The sequence below is a fragment of the Gallus gallus genome, chromosome 3 (genome assembly GCF_016699485.2).
Source record: "Gallus gallus isolate bGalGal1 chromosome 3, bGalGal1.mat.broiler.GRCg7b, whole genome shotgun sequence".
Classification (NCBI taxonomy): domain Eukaryota; kingdom Metazoa; phylum Chordata; class Aves; order Galliformes; family Phasianidae; genus Gallus; species Gallus gallus.
The window spans coordinates 40,834,957-40,856,247 of record NC_052534.1 but is presented as its reverse complement, the minus strand read 5'-3'; the positions used below and the strand labels follow the sequence as shown (position 1 = coordinate 40,856,247).

At 36.8% G+C, this 21,291-nt stretch overlaps 1 protein-coding gene across 6 annotated transcripts in view; it reads right to left on the bottom strand.

Moving 5' to 3' along the window:
- Positions 1-21,180, bottom strand: part of WDR27 (WD repeat domain 27) — a 101,526-nt gene extending 80,346 nt beyond the window's left edge. For all 6 annotated transcript variants that reach the window (XR_005858276.2, XM_040697663.2, XM_003640958.6 and 3 more), the window contains exons 1-16: positions 20,782-21,180; positions 19,428-19,569; positions 17,409-17,533; positions 16,849-16,962; positions 16,337-16,388; positions 15,189-15,259; positions 14,233-14,347; positions 13,441-13,573; positions 13,057-13,160; positions 12,615-12,682; positions 11,796-11,929; positions 10,179-10,252; positions 8,555-8,633; positions 6,214-6,285; positions 4,865-4,968; positions 2,887-2,976 (exon numbers count right to left, since the gene is read on the bottom strand). Coding sequence is in view for 5 of the 6 variants with exons in the window: in XM_040697663.2 (XP_040553597.1) it covers positions 2,887-2,976; positions 4,865-4,968; positions 6,214-6,285; positions 8,555-8,633; positions 10,179-10,252; positions 11,796-11,929; positions 12,615-12,682; positions 13,057-13,160; positions 13,441-13,573; positions 14,233-14,347; positions 15,189-15,259; positions 16,337-16,388; positions 16,849-16,962; positions 17,409-17,533; positions 19,428-19,569; positions 20,782-20,973 (1,669 nt within the window). In the remaining variant the exon portion in view is untranslated. The remainder of the gene's footprint in view (positions 1-2,886; positions 2,977-4,864; positions 4,969-6,213; positions 6,286-8,554; positions 8,634-10,178; positions 10,253-11,795; positions 11,930-12,614; positions 12,683-13,056; positions 13,161-13,440; positions 13,574-14,232; positions 14,348-15,188; positions 15,260-16,336; positions 16,389-16,848; positions 16,963-17,408; positions 17,534-19,427; positions 19,570-20,781) is intronic.
- Positions 21,181-21,291: the final 111 nt, after the last annotated feature.

The following is a 21,291-nucleotide window of genomic DNA, read 5'->3' as shown; positions in this document are numbered from 1 at the left end:
TTCCTGATACCCAACCTAAACCTCCCCAGCGCAACTTGAGGCCATTTTCCCTCATCCTGTCACCAGTGAGAAGAGATGAACCCTGCTCTCACTACAGTCACCTTTAAGGCATTTGAAGAGAGCAATAAGGTCTCCCCTGAGCCTCCTCATCCCCAGACTAAACAGCCCCAGTTCCTCCAGTCACTCCTCATAGGGCATATCCAAGCCCTTCACCAGCCTTATTGCCCTTCTTTGGACCTGCTTCAGCACCTCAACATCCTTTCTGTATTGTGCCCAGAACTGAACACAGTAAAATGGTTTTCTTCACTCAGCCAACAACATGGTAACCAAATATTTCAAAATGCAACTGAGATAATTAAGGCCCAGAGTCCTATGATCTGCTACAATGCCCAAAGGCAAGCAGGAAATCATCATAGAATACAGCACTTTGCACCTATCTTCTAGCCAGTATTTGACTCACAGGGAGGCCTAAAAAAATGTCATCTAGTCCACACAGATCTTGTTAATAATCATATATTGTTTTCCTCTGACTGATAAGCTGCCCTGTTTGCTTCATCCCAGTTTTTTCCATGCACAGCCTTAACAACAGAAGTTTGGAAATCCAGCAAACCTGAAGCCAGAAGCCTGTACCTTTTAAAGCCATTTGTTTGTTTGCCGTAGGCCTGCAACAAACCCAACTGCTGAAGAAAGGCTCAGATAGAAGAAAAATCCTGACTCTCAAAAAGATTACTTGGGACATTGAAGGCCATCAGGAGTTGAATCAGGCTTCAAATGAACCTAATTTTGATTGCTTAGCTTTCAGTGCTTAAAAGCTGATTTTTCAAAGCTGCAAAGTACCAAAGATTTTAAAAGAAAACAATATAATTAATTAGTGAGCACTAACTTCAAAGTTCAGTCTCATAAAACACAAAACAACAGTAGTTACAAAAGAATCACTAAGCTAACATCCACAAACAAAGATAGCCCTAGTTTTCTAAAGTGAGTGGAGCAGTATTTTTAAGAAACATCACTGAAACTCAATTAAAAAAAAAAAATCACAGTATTAATCAAAAGCATCTGAGCATTATATGATAAGTTAAATTGATTTTTCCATAAGACTCCAAAAACCACTTAAGACTTTTCAAAAGTTGCAGTATTTTATTTCATTCATTAGGTTTTTATTACTGAGCTGTTTCTGTAAAAACACAATGAAAGTGCCACTGCAGCAGCTTCCATAGAACTACTTCATTAGTTAAAAAATAAATAACTAATCTGTTTACAGGTGATAACAGGTAATTATTACAGGTAATAAGAATTATAATCTCCTCTTAATTGCAAAAAGCCTCTGCAAGAATAAGACTTTCCCACTTTGGTATGAAACTGAGAAAAACAAGATAAGAGAACTATGAAGAATGAATTTCAAAAGTCAGAAACCTCATCAGAAGCTAAAGTTATAAATTGCGCCCAAGTTTATATTGATACTGATCAGAAAATAAGAAAAGATGTTAAAATTAACAAACTTCAGTCTATATTATGTTCCTAATTTGTCCAGATGAAGTCCGATTTACCTCATACAACCTTAAAACATTCAAAGTGCTTATGCTGCCCTCTAGTGCATATTTTCTTTTCAGTCAACTGAAGTTCCACATAAAATATTTTAATTTTAAATTAGTGGAAGACTAGCAGATTTAGGCCAGCTGTAATACAATAGAAAACACAGCAGTAATAGTGGGGTAGCAAAGTCCCAGACTACAGCAAATAAGAATATGCTCAAATACAGCAACTATAGACATAGAAACAAACAAACAAAAAAATCTGTTTACATTCAAAAGGCCTCAGGTAGGCAGCAATCTCCAACAAGAAATGTCCTTGCCTCCACTGCCAACCCTTAAGTGAGGTCTGGGCCCTATCTCCACCCCTTCTGGCCACTCAGGTACATTGCAACCCTGAGCTCCCCTGGGTTGGCCCTGCCTTCCCACCAGGTGCTCAATCACTGCTTCCAGCTGTGACTTAGCATTTCTGCCACAGCCAGCAATTAATATCTTCTATGGTAATGTACATCTGCAAGAGGGTTTATAAAGAAGATATTTTAATTACCAAGCAGAAAGTTCATCAAAAAACTTCATAGGTACTGGGTAAGTACTTACTTTACTCCCAAAGCAAAACTGTATGTGAGGACTTTGGTTTTGTAAAATCACTTGGAAGATTTGAATTACCATTATGAGAATAAAATAACAAAAATAAAATAAGGAACATGAGAAACTTTAAGAAAATCTGAAGTCTGAGTAAGAACCTAAGGCTTCAGGTCCCCAGTATGCTAAAGAACAGTGAAGAAAATGTCAGCTGGCTTGCAAGAGGCCAGTAAGCTTCAAATCAGACTTTGCTCAGGGTTCCCAAAGCACATTAGCTGGTTTTGTAAGAAGAGTTCTTCAAAAGGGCCCAAGCTGTATGTAACCCTTCTAAAGCTGATCAACATCACCTGTACTTCATAACAGAACACAGTCACCTGAGGAATCAACACTGATTGGAATGCACAGCTACTTTAATTGAGAGCTTTGGGGAACAAAGGTGAAAATAGTAGGCTTAAAGCAAAGTTGTTATCCCCTCTCTTCTCTGCATTATAAATACATTTTCAATAATCAGCAAAATGCAGGTGTTAACACTGCCATATTTAAAAAAAAAAGTTTTTGTTTCTATTTCTCAATTAAAATAAATAAATTACAAACAAGTTTTGAATTACCAAACAAACTTAACTCATCAGGGCATTAACTTCTACTTCCTCAATCAGAACCGCTTCTCACTCCCGTTCTTTTGAGGGTGATGTAAGTGGAATCTGTTTATTAACCTGGTACTTTATGTTAAACTCAATTATATACTACTCTTTGCTAATGTAATTCACAAATTTACCTCCAAAAACATGATGTGTGTTGGTGAGATCGGAGTTGAATATCAGTACAGTCTTGTTAGCCAGCCCACAAGCCAGATAATTTCCATCCCCTATAAAAAGATTTGATGATTTATGTTTGGAAGCAACAAGGAAATAATGTTCTATCCTTTTATTCATAAAAATTACGTGTGCCACTACAACAAAACAAATATTAAGTATTCATTTCACATCTAACAAATTTTTTGCATGAACATCACAAACTCATAGTGCAAAATATAGTATGAATATATACACCTTTTCTTCTGTTCCTGACATATTCTCACAACACTTACTCATCACATGGCAGAAATTTGCTCTACGTAAGAGTGCTACAAATTTTAAGTGTATAAATTTAGCAGTCATATAAATGTTTCCTGACTTAAACTCATTTTTCGTATTGTCATCTTAAAAGTTATATCCCCTTTTCATATATATCAGCACATAGCAGTAATCCTGGATTAGTCCTTAAAAGTCAGAGATTTCTTGTCAACATCATAAAGTAATCACCAAAACTATTCAAGCACAGTTGGACTGTTCATTTATATTATCGATGAGCAGGGACCACGCAGCCCCAGGTCAGCCTCCCCTAAAGTTTCTATTAAAATAATTAAAACAGCGTCACTAGGTTCACTGTGAAATGATTTTTTAAAAGTGGTATCTTCTTCCTATTGTCTCCTGAGCACATGTGGAGAGGGTGAGATCCATATTTATAAGAGATCCATATTTATAATCTCTGAGAACCAGTTACTAAAAGTTAATTTTAAAAAGTAGATGCAAAATGGAGGAAACAAATATGCTAAAAAAGTGTTCCAGAACCTTCTGTCTTACTGTCTTATTAAATACTAGCATATTAAATACCAGCATACTAAATTAACAAAGTACTACGTTTTGATTTTGTCTCACCAGCAGTATTTCAGCCGACTTTTTTCTCCAGATGTCAGTAATTAAACACAGTAAATAATGATCTAAACTCTTTTCCTCACAAAAATAAGATAACTAGTTCTGAATAAAATACTCAAAGAAATGTATGCCCCATTCTCCCCATAGTCTTTAAGCTGTAGGACAGTGCTTTTCTGCAGAAGTGTCCCTGTTTTTTCGAAGGTTTTGAAAGTACGTATCTTCAGCATGAGAACTGACTGGTAAGTTTGAACCTCACATACCATTGCTAGAAATAAGCTCTCCACAACTGATCGCCATAAAAACAATTTCTTACGTGTCTCTAGGGAACATTTAGGCTTGAAGTATGCTTTAGGAAGTTACAGACTGCATTTAGCTGACTTTTATTTCTTGAAGATAGAAGTTGTTCTGGTACCCAAAAGACTTACAAAGATACATATTTTTAAATACTTTGTACATTGACATAATTATATACTCAGTGATATGCTTGATTGCTGACCTACAAAACAGTTTCTGTATAATATTCACCTGGATTGGAAATGACAAAAGCTAAGACAACACTCACTTCCCCAAAGCATTTAAAAAATATATCCTTCTTTGGATTATATTCAATAATTCCTTTTTATGGTTTTAATAGATATATAAATACTGAATGATCTTTAAATTAAAAACAACAACAAAAATAAACAGGAGAATTCTGATTCTTTTGAAACAGAACATCAACTTCTAACGCACCCTAATGACACCAAGTAAATGACTGAGAAGATAAACTTCCTTAGTGAAGGAAAGTGTTAGACCACTAACTTTCAAGTTGTAGTGGAAAAGTGATAGAATGGGGCCAAAAGCAAACAAGATAGAAAATCAAAGGAGAATTAGAATCCTTTGACACATATTAGCAGTTTGCATGGTTTTGCAAGTTAAAAAATGATGACCAGGCAGCAGACGCCAGATTTTTCTAGTAATTACCCAGGAAATCCACAGCTTTTATAAATGACACTATCCAAATTTTGTTTTTCTGTCTCCACAAGGACACAATAGTACATTTAATGAAACTATACATACCAGAATACTGAATGCAACAAATTCGAGTTGGTTTACAACTAACAGATATTTCTGCCTCATGGTAGATTGGAGGAGAACTTTCCACTGGATATTCTTGATTTGCACTTAAAACAAACAAACAAACAAAAAAAAAAACTAAGAAAAGGGAAGAGAAAGAGAGGAAAAATATTGAGATATCTAAACCTAGTTTGTTATCATTTCAATAATGAAATAAATCCTGCTTGCAGAGTTATTCTAAATATTTCTACATAGGTATTTCCTGGAGAATTTATGCTAAATCCAGAATAAGCAACAGAACAAATTAAAAATTCTCATACTTAAATTACTCGCATCAGCAACTATTATGAGTTTATGAAATAAAGAATTAACATAGCATTTTACAAAAATAAATTAATTTTAAAAAATCAAACTTCTTAAATTACATAATTATCTAGTGAAATTAATTAAAAAATACAAACTACCTTGCTGTGAGATTAAGAAATATGAAAACAATTTCCATATACAAACATAAGTAGGACGCTGATCATCTACTTAACAGCATGAACAAAACAGTAACTGTTAACTAGGTTAAGCCATCACAAAATAATGTAAATGAATCATGAAATCATCTGAAGTACTCATCCAAGGGCTTGCCTATGTGCACAACAGCTATTAAAAGTTTAAGAAACAGTTTAAGAAAAAAAAGAAAAAAAGAATTCATTCTTGATTTTTATGTTTGCAACACACAGAACAATGACTTTATACAGTAGAATGAGAAAAAAATGTTTGTAATATCCCCATGTAACATACCACATCAATTAAAAAAAAAATGCCAGCTTCATAAAAACATTAGCTCTTGTGTCCACAGTGACTGTAAATCCACTGATCAAATCGAATCACCACAGAATTGCAGGGGTTGGAAGAGACCTCAAAAAAGTGAGTTCAACCCCCCCTGCTAAAGCAGGTGCCCTACAATAGATTGCAATAAATTGCAAAGATAGGCATCCAGACGGTCTTGAATATCTCCATAGGAGACTGCACAACCTCTCTAGGCAACGTGTTTGTGTATACTCTATTTAAATCCATTACACTAAGCTTGATTTGGCTCAAGACAACACAACTTTGGAAGTGAATGAGGCATATGATATGAAATCATTAAAAATCACTTTGCCACATTCAGCTATTTTTCTTATTAGAATTGCATGTTGACTTGAATCACTTGCTGCAGTCATTTTATAGCAAATTTACAATGTGTTTTAGATCCATAGATGCTCCTAACTAAAGTTATGAGAGAAACAGTTACAAAACATATTTATGATAGAATTCATTTCAATTTATTCCTCTCCTAAAGCAGTTGCTATGTTACCTACCATTTAAAACTGGTCTTGCACTTTGATACATTATTTTTCTTCAGGTTAGTATTTGGAGAAAACATGGTCATTCTACAAGAAAGAACAGAGACTCTATAATGAAACATTCATTGTTTCATGAGACAAGCAGGGTTTTTTTGTTGGGATTTTTTTTTTTTCCAAACAAAAAAACAATCCTAGATCCTTCTTACTGTTTATGTATACTACTAATGTCTGTAGATAAGACAATGTACATGCTGAATGATAAAAAGATAACTTTGTAGTGATCTCCATTTTGCAGGTAAAGTGTTGTTTTCCACGCATTATTTGTTGGACAGTGCGTTCTGAAGGCCAAAATCCATTAACATAAAGTATTCAGGTATTTCCTTCTGCAGATTGAAGAAACAAGAGGAGCTTCAAGAAAAAGACAGAATGCCTAATAAAGATTTTGAAAGAAAATTGGAACAACCGAAATGGGAGAGTAAGTTTTGAGTTAGCAAAGCACAAAGCCAACACACGCAGCACAATTCCTTCATATAGCAGTACCAATTTACAGGAAAAATCATTACCATAAACACAAAGCAAATGGAACAAGTGGTGTAAAAAGGATTTTCCCCTAGATGGTCTTTACTATATTTGAGCAGAGTTATTACAGGTTTCTCAGCTACATTCCCTGAAAAAAAAATGGAGTCTAGACTCTCTGGAAACTGTGCTTAGCAAGCACAGTTCTAAATCTTTTAGTAGTACCAGCACAACATATATCAAAAATTGAGACATTTCTTAGCAAAACAGGCAAGAGCTTGAGCTGTGTTCAGATCACTCTGAAGTGTGAAAGACACTCCATCTTTCAGTACATTTTAACACTGTTTCAACAGTTTATCTTCATACGTCTGAAACTTCAGGAAAACACGGGAGATTTTTTTGGTTAAGGGAGAAGTCTGACACCACATTCAAAAGCAATTTAGGATATTCCACAGCAAACACTGTGCGGTGGGCTAAATGAAAGTTTTTCATCTATCCCACACATCATCACAATGATTGCACACATCATCACAATCAAAAGTTCTTTCAGCTGACAAGCAAAGCAACAAACAAGATACAAGATGCAGGAGAAAATTCATAGATGTCCTTAAGCCAGTTTCCTCTGAAACTTTTATCTACTGCTGGGGACTGTTTCAGTCATGTTCTCAAGGGATGCTTAAGTAGTGGCTTTGATTAAACAAGAAAATTCTATGTCATGGAATTAGGAACAGAATGAATAGAACTTTCTTAAACTACAAGTCCAGCGCTTGTATTCATCCTATCTTATCCAAGGCTTTTACGTTGAGAGAAACTGGAGATAAAAGACAACACAGGCTGTATATTCACAAAATTAGGAACACAAACAACACATTCAGAAATCAGGTTTATCATTTCAAAATGATTGAATATGTTTTGAGGTCCCAGTCTCTAATGGTTGTTCTCAGAACATAAGAACCACAGCTCCCAGCTGCAGTCTAAAAATGTAAACATAAGCAGACTTTCCCTCAGATCACTTAAAAGAAATCTGTTGCTGACAGGTAAAATCTGGTTCTTGATTTCTCAGTTCCAATACTCACTTGCTTTCAAAGTAACAGTTATTTCTCATGTAATACCTTGCACCATTCTACTTATGTTCTAACAATTACTCTATACAAGGATGGTACTGTCCAGAATAATCTATACCAAAAATGAAGTGCCTTCTCTATGATCTACCTGGGGCTCTGAGACACTGACAAATTCTCCATTCCTGTGGGGAACACTAACACAACACAACTCATTCCATCTGAGTGTGAGTTCTCCACCCAAAGATAAACCTTTAAAAGCAAGCAAAAGACAAGCAAAGCTAGAGCAAACTTTCGGAGAACTGTTCCTCAAGTGATTTTAGAAGCTCCTAATAAAAAATAAAAATAAAAAAACAACAATCCTGAAAGTTCTTCAAAAATAACACCATACCAGTAAAGAGAGGTTGTACAGCTCATAAAATTGTAACATGGCCCATCTCAAAAGATGGTTGAGAGGAAATAAATGGCATACTTCTCCCTAGGTTGATCTGAGAATGCTCTATATGCGTAGAACAAGGTAAAGAACTAACTGGCTTTAAGTGACATAATATTTAGAAACAGACACTATGTAAATGTACACAGAAGTTTTCTTTTCAAGACAGAAGCAATTGATCACTGATCAGAAGCTTACAGCATGTTTTTAAAAGGACTGTGTTTGTTAAAATCATATCTATTTTTCATGGGTCACCAATTTCACAGTGGTGAGACTATACATCTCTATTAAATGACAAAATATCAGATCCCAGTAAAACAGATAGAATACAAGTGTATCTACTCACTGTGGTGCAGCTGTATAGCCTGATGACCTAATTTTATTATGAAAAACCAATGGTTGATCTTTCACGGTGCTTTTCACTCCTATAGTGAAATAATTTAATATTCACTAAAGAGCTTAATGTGACATTACATTTTTTACAAGTTTATAGATATATAGTTAAGCTAGAGCAGTAGCAATTTTTAATGTTTCCTTGTGATACAAAACACGATTATGACCAGCTACCTTAAAAGACTGAGAAAAGGAAAGAAGTGAATTGTCCCTTTGCATAATATCCCTCCTCAAATACTATCGAGTAGGAACTTCTCCAAACTTTGAACTAACAAAAATACTGTTCTAAGGAGCTTTTTTCATCATTTACTCATGAATGTATTCTGTAGTTGCCTATTTTATGCTTGGCTTTTATATTTACTAGCTATAAAATACACACAACCTACATTTGGAATTTTTCTAAAGATCTGAAACAAACTGGCTAGCAGGTGCACATAAATGACTGTTCTTTTATGTGGCTTGAGAAGTAATTAATAATGGCTGCATTCAGCCTCTTGTAATAACATTCCTGAAAGGCAGCCTCCAGCTCAAAACTAAATATGAGCATTTCATATCAGCAGAAATGACCCAACTAAATTTAAAAGGGGGGACGGGGTGGAAATCTTGTTCATATTCCAAGGGAAAACCTTTAGGTGCATTGTGAGTGATCTCGTGGGCACATTTACCAATGCTGAGGGTAGACACATCTTTAGCTCCCATCAGCTATCACTTCTCTATATGTAACGACAAGGGAGAAAAGGGTCCTTCCTAATGAATGCTTGACACCACTTGCTCTGAGATATCATAGGATTTCCTTAAAGCAACTAAGATATCTGAATATGACATGCAAATAATAACACAGTGCTGGGTTCCAGAAGAAGCTTCAAATTCTAGCAAAAACGCTGTAGATGCTTTCTCAGATTTCCACATAAAACTAAAACTATAACCTTTGACATTCTAGCATGTTCATCAAGTACAATCAACAGGATCAAACAGATTATTCTAAGTGTCCACAGCTACCAGTTATTTTCTATCTTTTCTAAAAGGTGATTATGAAAAAAATATTTTCTAGGTATTTTCTGAACCTAGTTTTACTGCTACTAAGCAAAGAAATTACGTGTTCTCCAACAGCAACTGGAAGTCAGACCTTTCTCTTTTTTTTCAAATAGTAGGAACCTAAGTCAAAAGTCAACTTCCTAAACTCACAAGTATTAACAAAAGACTATTCAGGACAACAAAACCAACCAAATATTTAACTAAAAATAAGAAAGAAAAGTCAAATTATATAGAAAAATATATTTCACACTGTGAAAAGATATGCAAAAATATAAGCTTTCTACATACTTTAACTCTTTCAAAATTGACATTTCACAGAAGACTATATTTAAAAAAAAAGAAAAATATTCCATTACCATCATTTTCACTATAAATATTTGGGTACGATATGAAATACTACTAGAAAAATAAAATTCCGTCTAATAAAATAAAAATAAAATACGTAACTTAAAAAAGAAATATATAGGCACCAGATACTTGAGTCTGTTACTGTTTTAAAAATACGACTTTATTAACTCATATCAAGATTGTTTTACACTTACCATGTGTTTTACTTGGATGTTTTTTATTTTTATTTAAATTTGTACACAATGGAGATCTTGGCAACAGAGGACACCTAAGTTCAAAAAAATAAAAATAAAAATTGATAAATACAATGGACAAAATCAGATTAGGAAAAGGTGTCAAAACTTACTTATACCAATTTGTGTGGATGTACACATAACACGTTCACTTCACTACAGACAGTAGGCTTTTCTGTGACTTAAAATTTCAGTGTATTCATAGAAGCCATTTCATGAAGGACCAGACAGTCATTGAGAACTCTCACCATGGATTTGCCAGGGAAGTGTTGTTTCACTGACTTAATAAACTTCTGTGAAGATTATCTTGTCGACAAGAGGAAAGTGGTGCTTATGGTTTACCTGGACTTGAAGACTTTTGCCACTGTTTCACATAAGATCCTCATAGAGAGGCTGATGAAGTATGGGCTGGAGGAGCACACAGCAAGAAAGTTGAATACTGGCTGAACAATCAGGCCCAGAGGATGGTGATAGGTGGGATAAAGTCTAGCTGGAGGCCAGTAACTAGTGGAATACTTCAGGGATCAGTCCTGAGACCGATCCTGTACAATATCTGCATTAATAATCCAGATGGTGGAGTAGAGTGTGTCCTCATCAAGACTGTAGAAGACACCACAAAAATGGGAGAAGTGAATGATACACCAGAGGGTTGTGCAGTCATCCAGAGACCCTGACAGGCTGGAGAAGTGGGCTGTCAAAAACATCAACAAGTTCAACAGGAGAGAGTGCAGAGCCCGGCATACAGGGAGGAAAAACTCCAGGCATGCAGGGGACCAGCAAGTCCAGGAAAGGACCTGAGGATGCTGGCAGAACCCTTACAGGAAGTGAACCAGCAATGTGCTCTTTCAGCAAAGATGGCTAATGGTGTCATGGGATGCATCAAGAACTGCTGCCAGCAGGTCAAAGGAGGTGATGCTTGCCCTCTGCTCAGCTTTAGTGTTCAGGTCTATGTTCCCCAGTACACGAGAGACACTGTGCTACTGGAGGGAGAATTTAGCAAAGAGCCATGAAGACAATGAAGGGACAGCAGTATCTCTCCTGTGAGGAAAGATTGAGAAAGTTTGGACTTTTCAGCCTGGAGAAGAGGAGGTTCAGCAGCGATCTTTCCAATGTACGCCTGAAGTATCAGTGCAAAAGAGGTTGTGTCCAGCGGTGTTCAGTGACAAGAGAAGAAGTTAACAAACTGGAACACACGGGGTTCCAGCTAACTACCAAGAAGCATTTCTTCACTGTTAGGTGGCCAAACACTGACACAGGTTTCTCAGAGAAGCTGCAGAGTCTCCTCTTGGAAGTTACTCAAAAGGGAACTGGACTTGGGCTTAGACACCCTGCTCTGAGTATCCCTTCTTTAGAAGGGACCTCCCAGATGACCTCCAGATATCCCTTCCAGTCTCAACCATTCTTCAATTTAGTAATTTCTCCCACTCAGTGCAATAAAGCATGACATGAAAACAAGTAAAGTAAATCCAAGTCAGCAAATAACGCTATACAAAATCATGTGATGCACTTAAGTATCAGAAAAACAAATACACCATTCAATTTTGAAGAAAAATAATAACATTTTAAGTTATTCTGTACCTGGCAATGACTGATAGACTCTCCTCATTTCCACTTTTAAGAATACCACTCTGCTGAGATGTCACCAACAAAGCAAGGTTAACTTCCAATACAGCAATCATGTCTTCAAATATCGAGGTGATCAAGCATAAAACCTGCAGTAATTACACTATAAAATAGCACTCCATGTACTTCATAATTTAAGCTCTAACACGAAGGTATTTATAATGGAGAACGAAACTGGCTTTTGTTTATGAAAATTACTCAAAGATATCCATAGATTTGGTCTCACAGCATTAAACAGTAAAAAGTGCTTAATGCTGTCCTTCAAAATATGCTTATAGTACTTATATATAATATTATATGTATATATTTCATTTCCTAAAAAGCTCTTTTATTGATTTTCCACAGAAATTTTCTCACAACTCAGTTTTTACAGATTTCTTGGAAGGATTCAGAAGTCCATCCCAGCACTTGCTTGGGGAAAAAGTGTAACAATGTTTTTACCCTTTTTTTCCCTCTAAGACAGTGCCTCTGCTCCCACAGTGGTCATTCTTGACATTCAAGGTACACAACAAACACCATAAAAAACAATTCACCTTTTGATTTCTAGTCACTTCAGATATTATTCAAATTTTGAGAGCTCTAAAACTACCCAGCTATTTAAACTAGAAAACTCCTTAAAGAATCATCTCCAGAGAAATAACTTTGCAATTCACATTTTGAATAAATAAAAAAGTGTACATGTACATAATTTGTACACAAAATACAGAATTAATGTTTATAAAAAATAACTGGAAAGGTAAGCATTCATTAAATAGATGCTAAATATATACTCACCTTTCCATTAACCGCTTTCTTCATTAATGAACACAATCTAGCAAATCGAATGCTGAGGCCACTGTAATCTTTACCAAAAAAGAACACAGTGGTAAAAGACGTATTTTAAAGGGAAAAAATTTACTCACATTGATTTCACACCGTCAGAACCCACTGTTTTCAGTATATATCCTTCTAGCTTACAGCCACATTGTGAAGTATGAGTAGAATAACATGCTTTGTACTTAGGTTCCTAAACTGAATAAGAATTAATAACTAGCCACTACAAAAATCTAGCACTGACACATGTTCTGAAACAAGTCATCAGTGACAGAAAAACATAGTAAAATTAATTGCTGAATTTAAACATTAAAAAACAGGTTTTTTTTTCTTATACTATTTATATCTGACAACAAATAAAACCAATCACATTAGATCGTAGCTAGACATTTTCTAATCATACCTTTGTAACATAAAAATGCTTCCAATTCCAAGTTTGCTAGATTTATTAATAACAAGCCAGCAGAGGTTCCTATCCAAAAATAGCTTCTATTCAGGGCACAGGACCTACCAGACAAAAAAAAAAAAAAAAAAGTAACCTGAGTATGATAAAGAAGCTTTTTTTATTATTTATTATATAAGACACAGTAATACTAGCTAACTTGATTCCAATATAACAAAAATAATAAGCCACCCCATAGAAGATTTTAAATGCATTTTTTAAATCTGTAGTTCAAAGGAAAAAAGTTTCAGTTAAAATTGATGCAATGAAAATAACCTAAGAACCAACGGGAACTCCTGGGAATAGATTCCAGCCAAACACTTGGTGGTATTTAAAAGGACTTACATATTTCCTCCATTATGGAAACATACTGAATAGTCACAGTGTTCAATTAGGAGGACAGGCAATGATGTTTCCACTGACCCCTTTGGTTTCATGCTGTTTGTTTTGCAAAGCTCAGAAGCATTTTGCCTTTCACCTAAAGAAAACCAATCAACAATATAATCAGTCAACGAAACAGTGAAATAAGGCAAACAAAAAGGATCTAAGAGATAATTAAAAGTATTGTAGTAAAATATCATGTAATAAGACCACACTATCTTTCCATTTCAAACGATGGAGATATCTTGAGCCAGAGAATCACCTTGCTGAGGTGCAGTCATTAAAGATTTATAAGTACTCAGTGTTATGCCAATAAAAATACCACTGTCAGTTAAGTACTATATCATGGGGGCTCTGGTATGAATGTAGAATAACATAGCACAGCAAAACATATAAAATAACATAACACAGCCTAACGTAAAAGATTCTTAGAAGCTTCAAAGGTAACTGAAAAATGGTACTCCACTTAGACAGTGGATTAATGTTTTAGGAATTGATTCTATTCTCACTGAAGACATCATGCAATGATTTATAAGCAGATAAATTGTCCAAGATGTTATTACAGATGTATGCACAATTCCTCCCTCTATGGCAATCCCCAGCTTCATATCAGCTTCAGTAAAAGATTCCATGTGAATGTCTGAGATTCAAAACTTAATCACTTACACTAAATTTTCAAGGCATAAAACGCACACACTCTGCAGTCAATAACAAATGAAGTGTAGCAAAACCAGCATTCTAGAAGCACTATGCTACCTAATTCTTCTTCAGATTTCCAGATTTTATTGTAGAATTTCTCTTGCTCTTTCTTTAAGTCAATACGTGCCACACAACGATAATTATGATCACTGATTAAACTGAAGATCCAAAGCTGAAAGAAAACAAAAGAAAAGCAACTGCAATAAATTATACAAATATGAGGTAGAGGTTCAATATTCAAAACTGTTTATGTAACTAATGAATTTTTATTTATCTTACCTGGGACCAGAAATTAAATTATGTCCATCTATATTCCAAAATTATCAAAGATATTTTCATTATTAGCAGAAGTAGCCATTGTCAATTTGAACAGCATGTCTAATTCCCATATGTCTATGTCTTTGAAAAAAAAAAATTCCTCACAGACTATTTCCTACAATTAAAAATCCTGGATAAGCTGCAAACAATTGCTTAAAGAGCCACATAAATGAATTTAATTAATACCTTTATCTTTTTAGGCACCACTATATTTACGTGTTTAATTTTCTTCATGATTCATTGAACAGTTACACTGAAGGAAGATAGCCTTTATATGCCATAGAAAAATTTCAGATTAATACATCCCTAACATTAATTAAAGAAGAAATCAAATGCTCAAAGTATATTTATTACATTTTTCTTAGAATTCCACCATGCTAAAATCATGGCCTCTCCAATTTATGGCCATGCGTTTTATTTCTTGGCCAAAAACCAAGAATCCCGCTTTTCATCTTTTTTCTTTTAAAACAGATATTATAGTATCTCGGTGTACATATACTTACTGATTGCAGTTCTAAAAACTTTTATTGTTTTGAGGAAAAAGTTTGCATTTTGTAATAAAGGTGTTATATTGTTATGTTTGCTAAAATAATTGTAGCATTTTAAAACTTGTATGCAAATTGTGAAGCTTCTTGATAGATAAATTAGTGATAGTTGACTATTTTGTCACAGAGGTTATTTTTTATGTCTACTACCTGTCCTTCAGCACATCCAGTGATGATCTGTCTCTTTTCTTCATCAATTAGCAGACTTAGCAAAGGAAATCCTGCTCCAAAAATGTTGCAATTAGTTCCAGAGTACACATGAATCAGAAATTTTATTCAAAATTGATAGTTTCTATTTATAAAGAAAGGTAAAAACAAAACAACACAAAACAACAACAACAAAACCCTAAGGCAGAGGGTCTTCGCTTTTTTTTATTGCAATGGGCTTTCCCTCTCTAGATCTGCAGCCTGCCTTCCCAAACTGTTATGGCTGTGGTTTTTGGTAACCTTCTATCCATACTGCAGAGGCAGTGGCTTGCTGCACCCTTTCACTCAGGCTTAAATAGCAATGTTTTTCAGACCCCCATTGGCTGTTCACCTACTGTTATTTTCATCGCCTTGCTTCTACAAACCAATTCAATCAAAGCAACTGCCACAGGGAATCAGGCAGGAGTCATCCCTTCTTCCTCTCCTTTCCTACCGTATGGTTTGAACTCTCCTTTTGCTTTGGGGCCTCTAATAATAAATAAGCACAAAGTTTAACAACCAATTCCCGCCCCTAGTCAAAGTGCACTCCAACCTGCTCTAATTGCACCATAAGCAAGAACAACCAACACAGAATTGGAGCAGGTTCTAGTGAAAACCATACGGTTACTTTCAGGAAAAGTTCTACTGGAAAGGGGTGTCCTTGCTGTGCAGATGTTTGTCCTCCTCTCCTTTTGTTCTCATCTTTCTATAAAATGTAGTTTTTGACTTTAAAGTCAGTATGTGCCTTCAACTACAGACCCTGCTAACAAACCTACATACGGTACACTTAAAGTATTTCTTTTCATTTCCTATACAAAACTTAAAAAAGAGCACATAAACAATAGAACTATTTGCACATCTCAAAAAATGCAATCTCAACAACATCAAAAAAGTCAACATCTCAAAAAAGTTAAATGCACATCCTGTACAAAGAAATGTTTATGAAAATACACTGAATCTATCTACCCACTTTAAAGGAAAATATGTATGCTAGCATATAGTTTACTATAAATATTTTTACTAGATCAACTAAACACCTACATAATGACTTTATTTTATTGTTCAGATTGATATATTTTGCTATGCAAAAGTATATAAAAAGGAAAATTTACCTGTTAATACTCCTGACTGATACATTAACAATCCAGTAGAATAGTCCCATACCTTTAGGGAAAAACAAAAAAAGTTATGTACCTACTGATATCCCTACGGAAAACACAAACTTTTAAAGGCCATCAAGTGGTGAAAATGGGGAAATGCAGCCACTGAAAGTGGTGTTTTCCACAGGGTTGGTTGGTTGGTTTGCTCGTTTTTTGCGTTGGGCTCTGTTTAATCGATAAGTGCCAGAGTTTATTTGCCAGATAATAAAAATCACCAAAGTTAAAACTTCACTATACTGTTTTGACTATGAAAAAACTTCAATGTCGTTTTAAAAAAAAAAAAAGATGATTAATTTTTACAATAACTTTGCAAGCAATTCTTAAAAACAATGCCCTGGTCTCTATAATGGCAAAGATGACTTTTGCTTAACTTTCAGCAAATATTTTTAGGAAAAAAAGACAATGTTAATTCAAAAGTTCACTAGATTCTATTTTTTTTAAATGCAGCTCAAGAATTTCCTTGCCTTAAAGCTTCTGTCTTCAGACACTGATATAAGCATATTTTTCTCCCATGTGCAAAACTCAGCAGCAGTCACTGGAGCCAGGTGGCCATTCAATTCAACTAGTATAGCTTCATTCTATGATTAGAAAAGTCAAAATAAAAGCAAAACAGATTTCAAAACAAAACTGGCAATTAATTCAAGGACTTAATTTCTCTGAATTATTGCTAAAAATAATATCTGACTCAGGTTCAAATTACAAATTCAACAAGATTTTTCTTAAGCCAAATGTAGCCCTGTATATCACTCTGCTGGCAGAAAACACTACACATTGCATTTGCTTTTTCAAAGTGAGCAATAAAGGAGTAATTTTTCAGATGTTTTCAGAACATTGAGATATTGTTTAACTTCAACACTGTCATCATTTTTATGGCTTGTCACTTGTTAATGCTGTTGAGCATTAATTTATATTTGTTTTCTTCTAAATGAGAATATGAATGCATATATTACTACATCATGATTTTATTGAAAGTGATGAACTTTAAGAAACAACAGCACTATGGCTACAAAGAATGGTATCTCACCTTTGCACTTAACATGTAGATTCGACTTCCAGCACATACCGCCACTTGTTGATCATCTGGACTAAACCTCACATGAAGCACCAATCTCAGAAGAGTTCCAATAATAATTCCTTGAGGTGTTAACCCTGAAGCAATGTTATTATTATTGTGATTTAGTAAAATTTAAAACAGTGATGCAGCAAGATTCTCAGAAACATTGTGTAACAGCTATCTAACACAGTTATACCAGTATCTGTCAGGAAAATACACAGAGTAACCCACTATTTAATAATACAGAATAGTTTCGGTTAGAAGATCATCTAGTCCAATCAGTCTAGGTTATTGGAAAGCAAAGCACAGAACTATATACCAGTAAGATTTCTCCATCTACCTTCTTGCCCAGACCATATCTGGTTCTCTTAGCAACACTAATAATAAGTGTGTATATCAAATCTCACTAATATCAAGGATAGAATTTTTGTGGCAGGATGGCATGTCCAGAGAACCTAGTAGTGAACCTTGTTCATTTTGGAGACAGGAAATCCTGATTCAAACCCAGCAGAACAGAGCTTTGAAAAAATATTTCTTCCAAATGAATATTTCAGCCACTCAGCCACCAAGCAAGAGGGACTTTCCTTCTCTTGGTTTTAATTATTCTCTGGGAAAAGGCTGAATGGGGGAGTACACCACTGCAAATCACTGCATAGTAAGACAATAAGACTGGCTTTGAGAACAGGCTCATTTTTCATCTCTCTTATCACCACATCATTATGATCATCTCAATGGTTCTGCAGATCCACGTTTAATGATGCTGCCTTCAACAGTGTGAGCAGATTTTGGACATCTTATCAAGTTTTAGGATTCCATTGGCAGCAAATTAACCAGAACACAGCCACAACTGCTACAGATGTCTTTTTCTAGGTTTTACTCTGGATGCTGTGGACTCTTTCTGTAACAGATTAGTGTGTCAAGGTTTATCAGCATGGAGAGATGGATCACACAGAGAACTCAAGTCCTTGACACATTTGATAAAAATAAGGTGAAAAAAATTGTCCAAGACTGTGCAAAGAGCAGTCTGGGGAGAGACAGTCTACACAGCATCTGCTGAAGAGCCTGCGGACAGAAACACAAAGGTGAAGAAGGAAATCTAGCAGCAGTGAATCTGGCTTTCAAATGTCTTTGTATTAAATATACACAGACTGTCTAATGATCTTCCACTAACTGACTCTAATAAACTTCCATGTTTGTTTCCCCTGAATTCTTAGTCCAATTTCATGCCCATTCTCTGAATCATTCCCTGATACTCTATGTTACACTTACATGGATTAAAGTGTAGTGATGACTTTCATTATAAAAGTATTTAAAACATTCTCATTTCTTTACGAGTGGCTTTTCTTTTTAATAGTATGTAGCTTTGAACATTCAGTGTGGCAGAGTATGAAACATAATTTCTACACATTAAATGACAGGCAAATCAACATCATTGATTTTCTTCCACAATACTGACACAAAAAGAGGGCCATAAAGCCTCTAAATCATAATGCTATAACAATATTTTTAGGACAGAGTGTCACTGGGGCACCAGTGAGCCATGACTTGCCCTCTTTCATTCTTCCTATACATTTTAGTCCATTTCAACTCCCAACAGCCGCCACTGAGCAAAGCCCAGCCCAGCTGAGGGTAAGCACCATGGCCAGCTCCCTGCCCTGCCAGCTCTGCAGCGCGCCGGTTATTGGGGTGGGGTAAGGAGATCGGGCTGCGTGCGCTTCGGTTTGGCATCACCGGGGGAGGACAACCAGGAAATAAAGCGCTGTCACTTTTAGGATCGTTGAATCTGAGAGGTTAATGTCTTCTACTCAGAAATAGCAGCTTATTATAGAAATAGTAGTGAAAGAAGAAGGTGTTGGAAGGTTGTTTGCTAAGGTGGTCATTGTTGAGAGACTGGTTTGGCACTGCTGGGCTTGTAGGTGCTGGTGAGTGACTGCCTTCAATTCTATTGCAAATATATCTAATATATATGTTGTGTAAATAATACTCTACCTTCTTTCAGTTTCTGTGTGCATTCATCAAGATTCCACACTACCACACGCTCACGGGAAGCTGAGCAGACGAGAAGTGGATTGATTTTACTTCCAAATGACAGTGCAGAAATTGAGTGCTGATGTCCTAACAAACGTAATGGCTGACAAATGTACGTGGAAAAATGAGTTACTTCAAATTAAAATTACAAACAGTGCAAAATTACAAATGGATAATGTTTGAAAAACTAACAAAACAATAACTGTTTCAAACTCATTTTCTTTCATTGTTCCAAAATCACTTGATAATTTACAATATAGCTGTACTGAGATGAAGTACTTTCCTTGTAGCAGTTATGCTGGGTTTTGTGACTAATCTGGCTACATAATGCAAAATATTCAGCCATTGCTGAGCAGTGCTGGCGGTGTCAAGACTTTCTCATTTTGCCATTCTGATGTGCCAACTTCTAGCAAGCAGGCTGGGGGCAGGAAGGAAGCAGGGAGCTGATACAGCTGGGCAGCTGCCTCCAGCTGGACCAAGGATTTTGCCATACCACCAGACATAGAATCATATAATCATAGAATGGTTTGGGTTGGAAGGGACCTCCAAGATCATCTAGTTCCAACCCCCCTGCTATAGGCAGGGACACCTCCCCCTAGACCCAGTTGCTCAAAGCCCCATACAGCCTGGTCTTGAATGCTTCCAGGGAGGGGGCATCCACAACCTCGCTGTGCAACCTGTTCCAGTAAAGAGTTTCTTCCTAACATCTAGTATAAATCTACTCTCTTCCAGTTTAAAACCATTTCCCCTTGACCCTTCCCTACATGCGCTTCTAAGAAGTCCCTCCCCAGCTTTCCTGTAGGCCTCCTTCAGGCACTGAAAGGCTGCTATAAGTGCTATAAGGTTCTCCAGAGCCTTCTCTTCTCCAGGCTGAAGAGCCCCAGCTCTCTCAGCCTGTCGTCATAACACAACATGCTCAGCAATAAAAGGTGTTGAGGATTTGATCAGAAGGTGACTGGGCACCACTCTGCTTGCGAGAGGCACTTGCCTTTTCATCACTTCTTTCTTCCTCTGTCCTTCTCTCATTAAGCCGTCTCTATCTCAGCACACAAGCCTTTCTCACCTGTGCCCTGTGGATCCTCTCACTCATCCGGGGGGGGAGTGAGCGAGTGGCTGCATGTGGCTCAGCAGCCACCAGGCTCAGGCCACCACAACCCCTTGAGTTATTCTCATCACAGTAACAACGCTCACAATAAACGCTAGCACCTTTTACACATAGAAATGAAACCTAATGCTTCATTGCCGTATTTTTTTGCCCATTCCTTGCATTTTGATGTTTTTCTACAGCGTACAGCGGGAGGTGTTGTGGCTTTACCTGTGCAGCGGGGCTGCCAGCTGTATTCCAGACGCACAGCTCGTTCCGATTCAGCGGGAAGGCGCAGTGCTGGTGACTGCACGCCACCTGGGCGAGGCACTCCGGCAACCTGGACTTAAACAGACGCTTTTCGCAGACGACCTCGTGGTCTTCGCTCCCTGCCCACGAACAACTGTCGCCCTCGCTTTCCATCCTACAACGGGGCGCCGCCGGATGCTCGGGGTGCGTCCCTACCTCCTGACTGCGCGGGGAAGCGGGTCGAAGCTTCCCCGCAGCCGAGCCCGCGCGGGGAGCCTCGTGGGAGGTCCAACGGGAGCGTTGTCACCGTGGCAACAGCGTCGCTGCCGACGGGTCGCCGAGAGGGACAAGCGCCGCTGCGGCCGCGTTGCGCAGTCACCCACGGGCAGCGGGGCGGGGGGGGTTGCCAGGGCGACGGCCGCGCGCCGCCCAACTCTCGCGATAGCAGAGGGCTCAGTCTGCGGCCAACGCGCAGCCCCGCCCGGCCCTTCT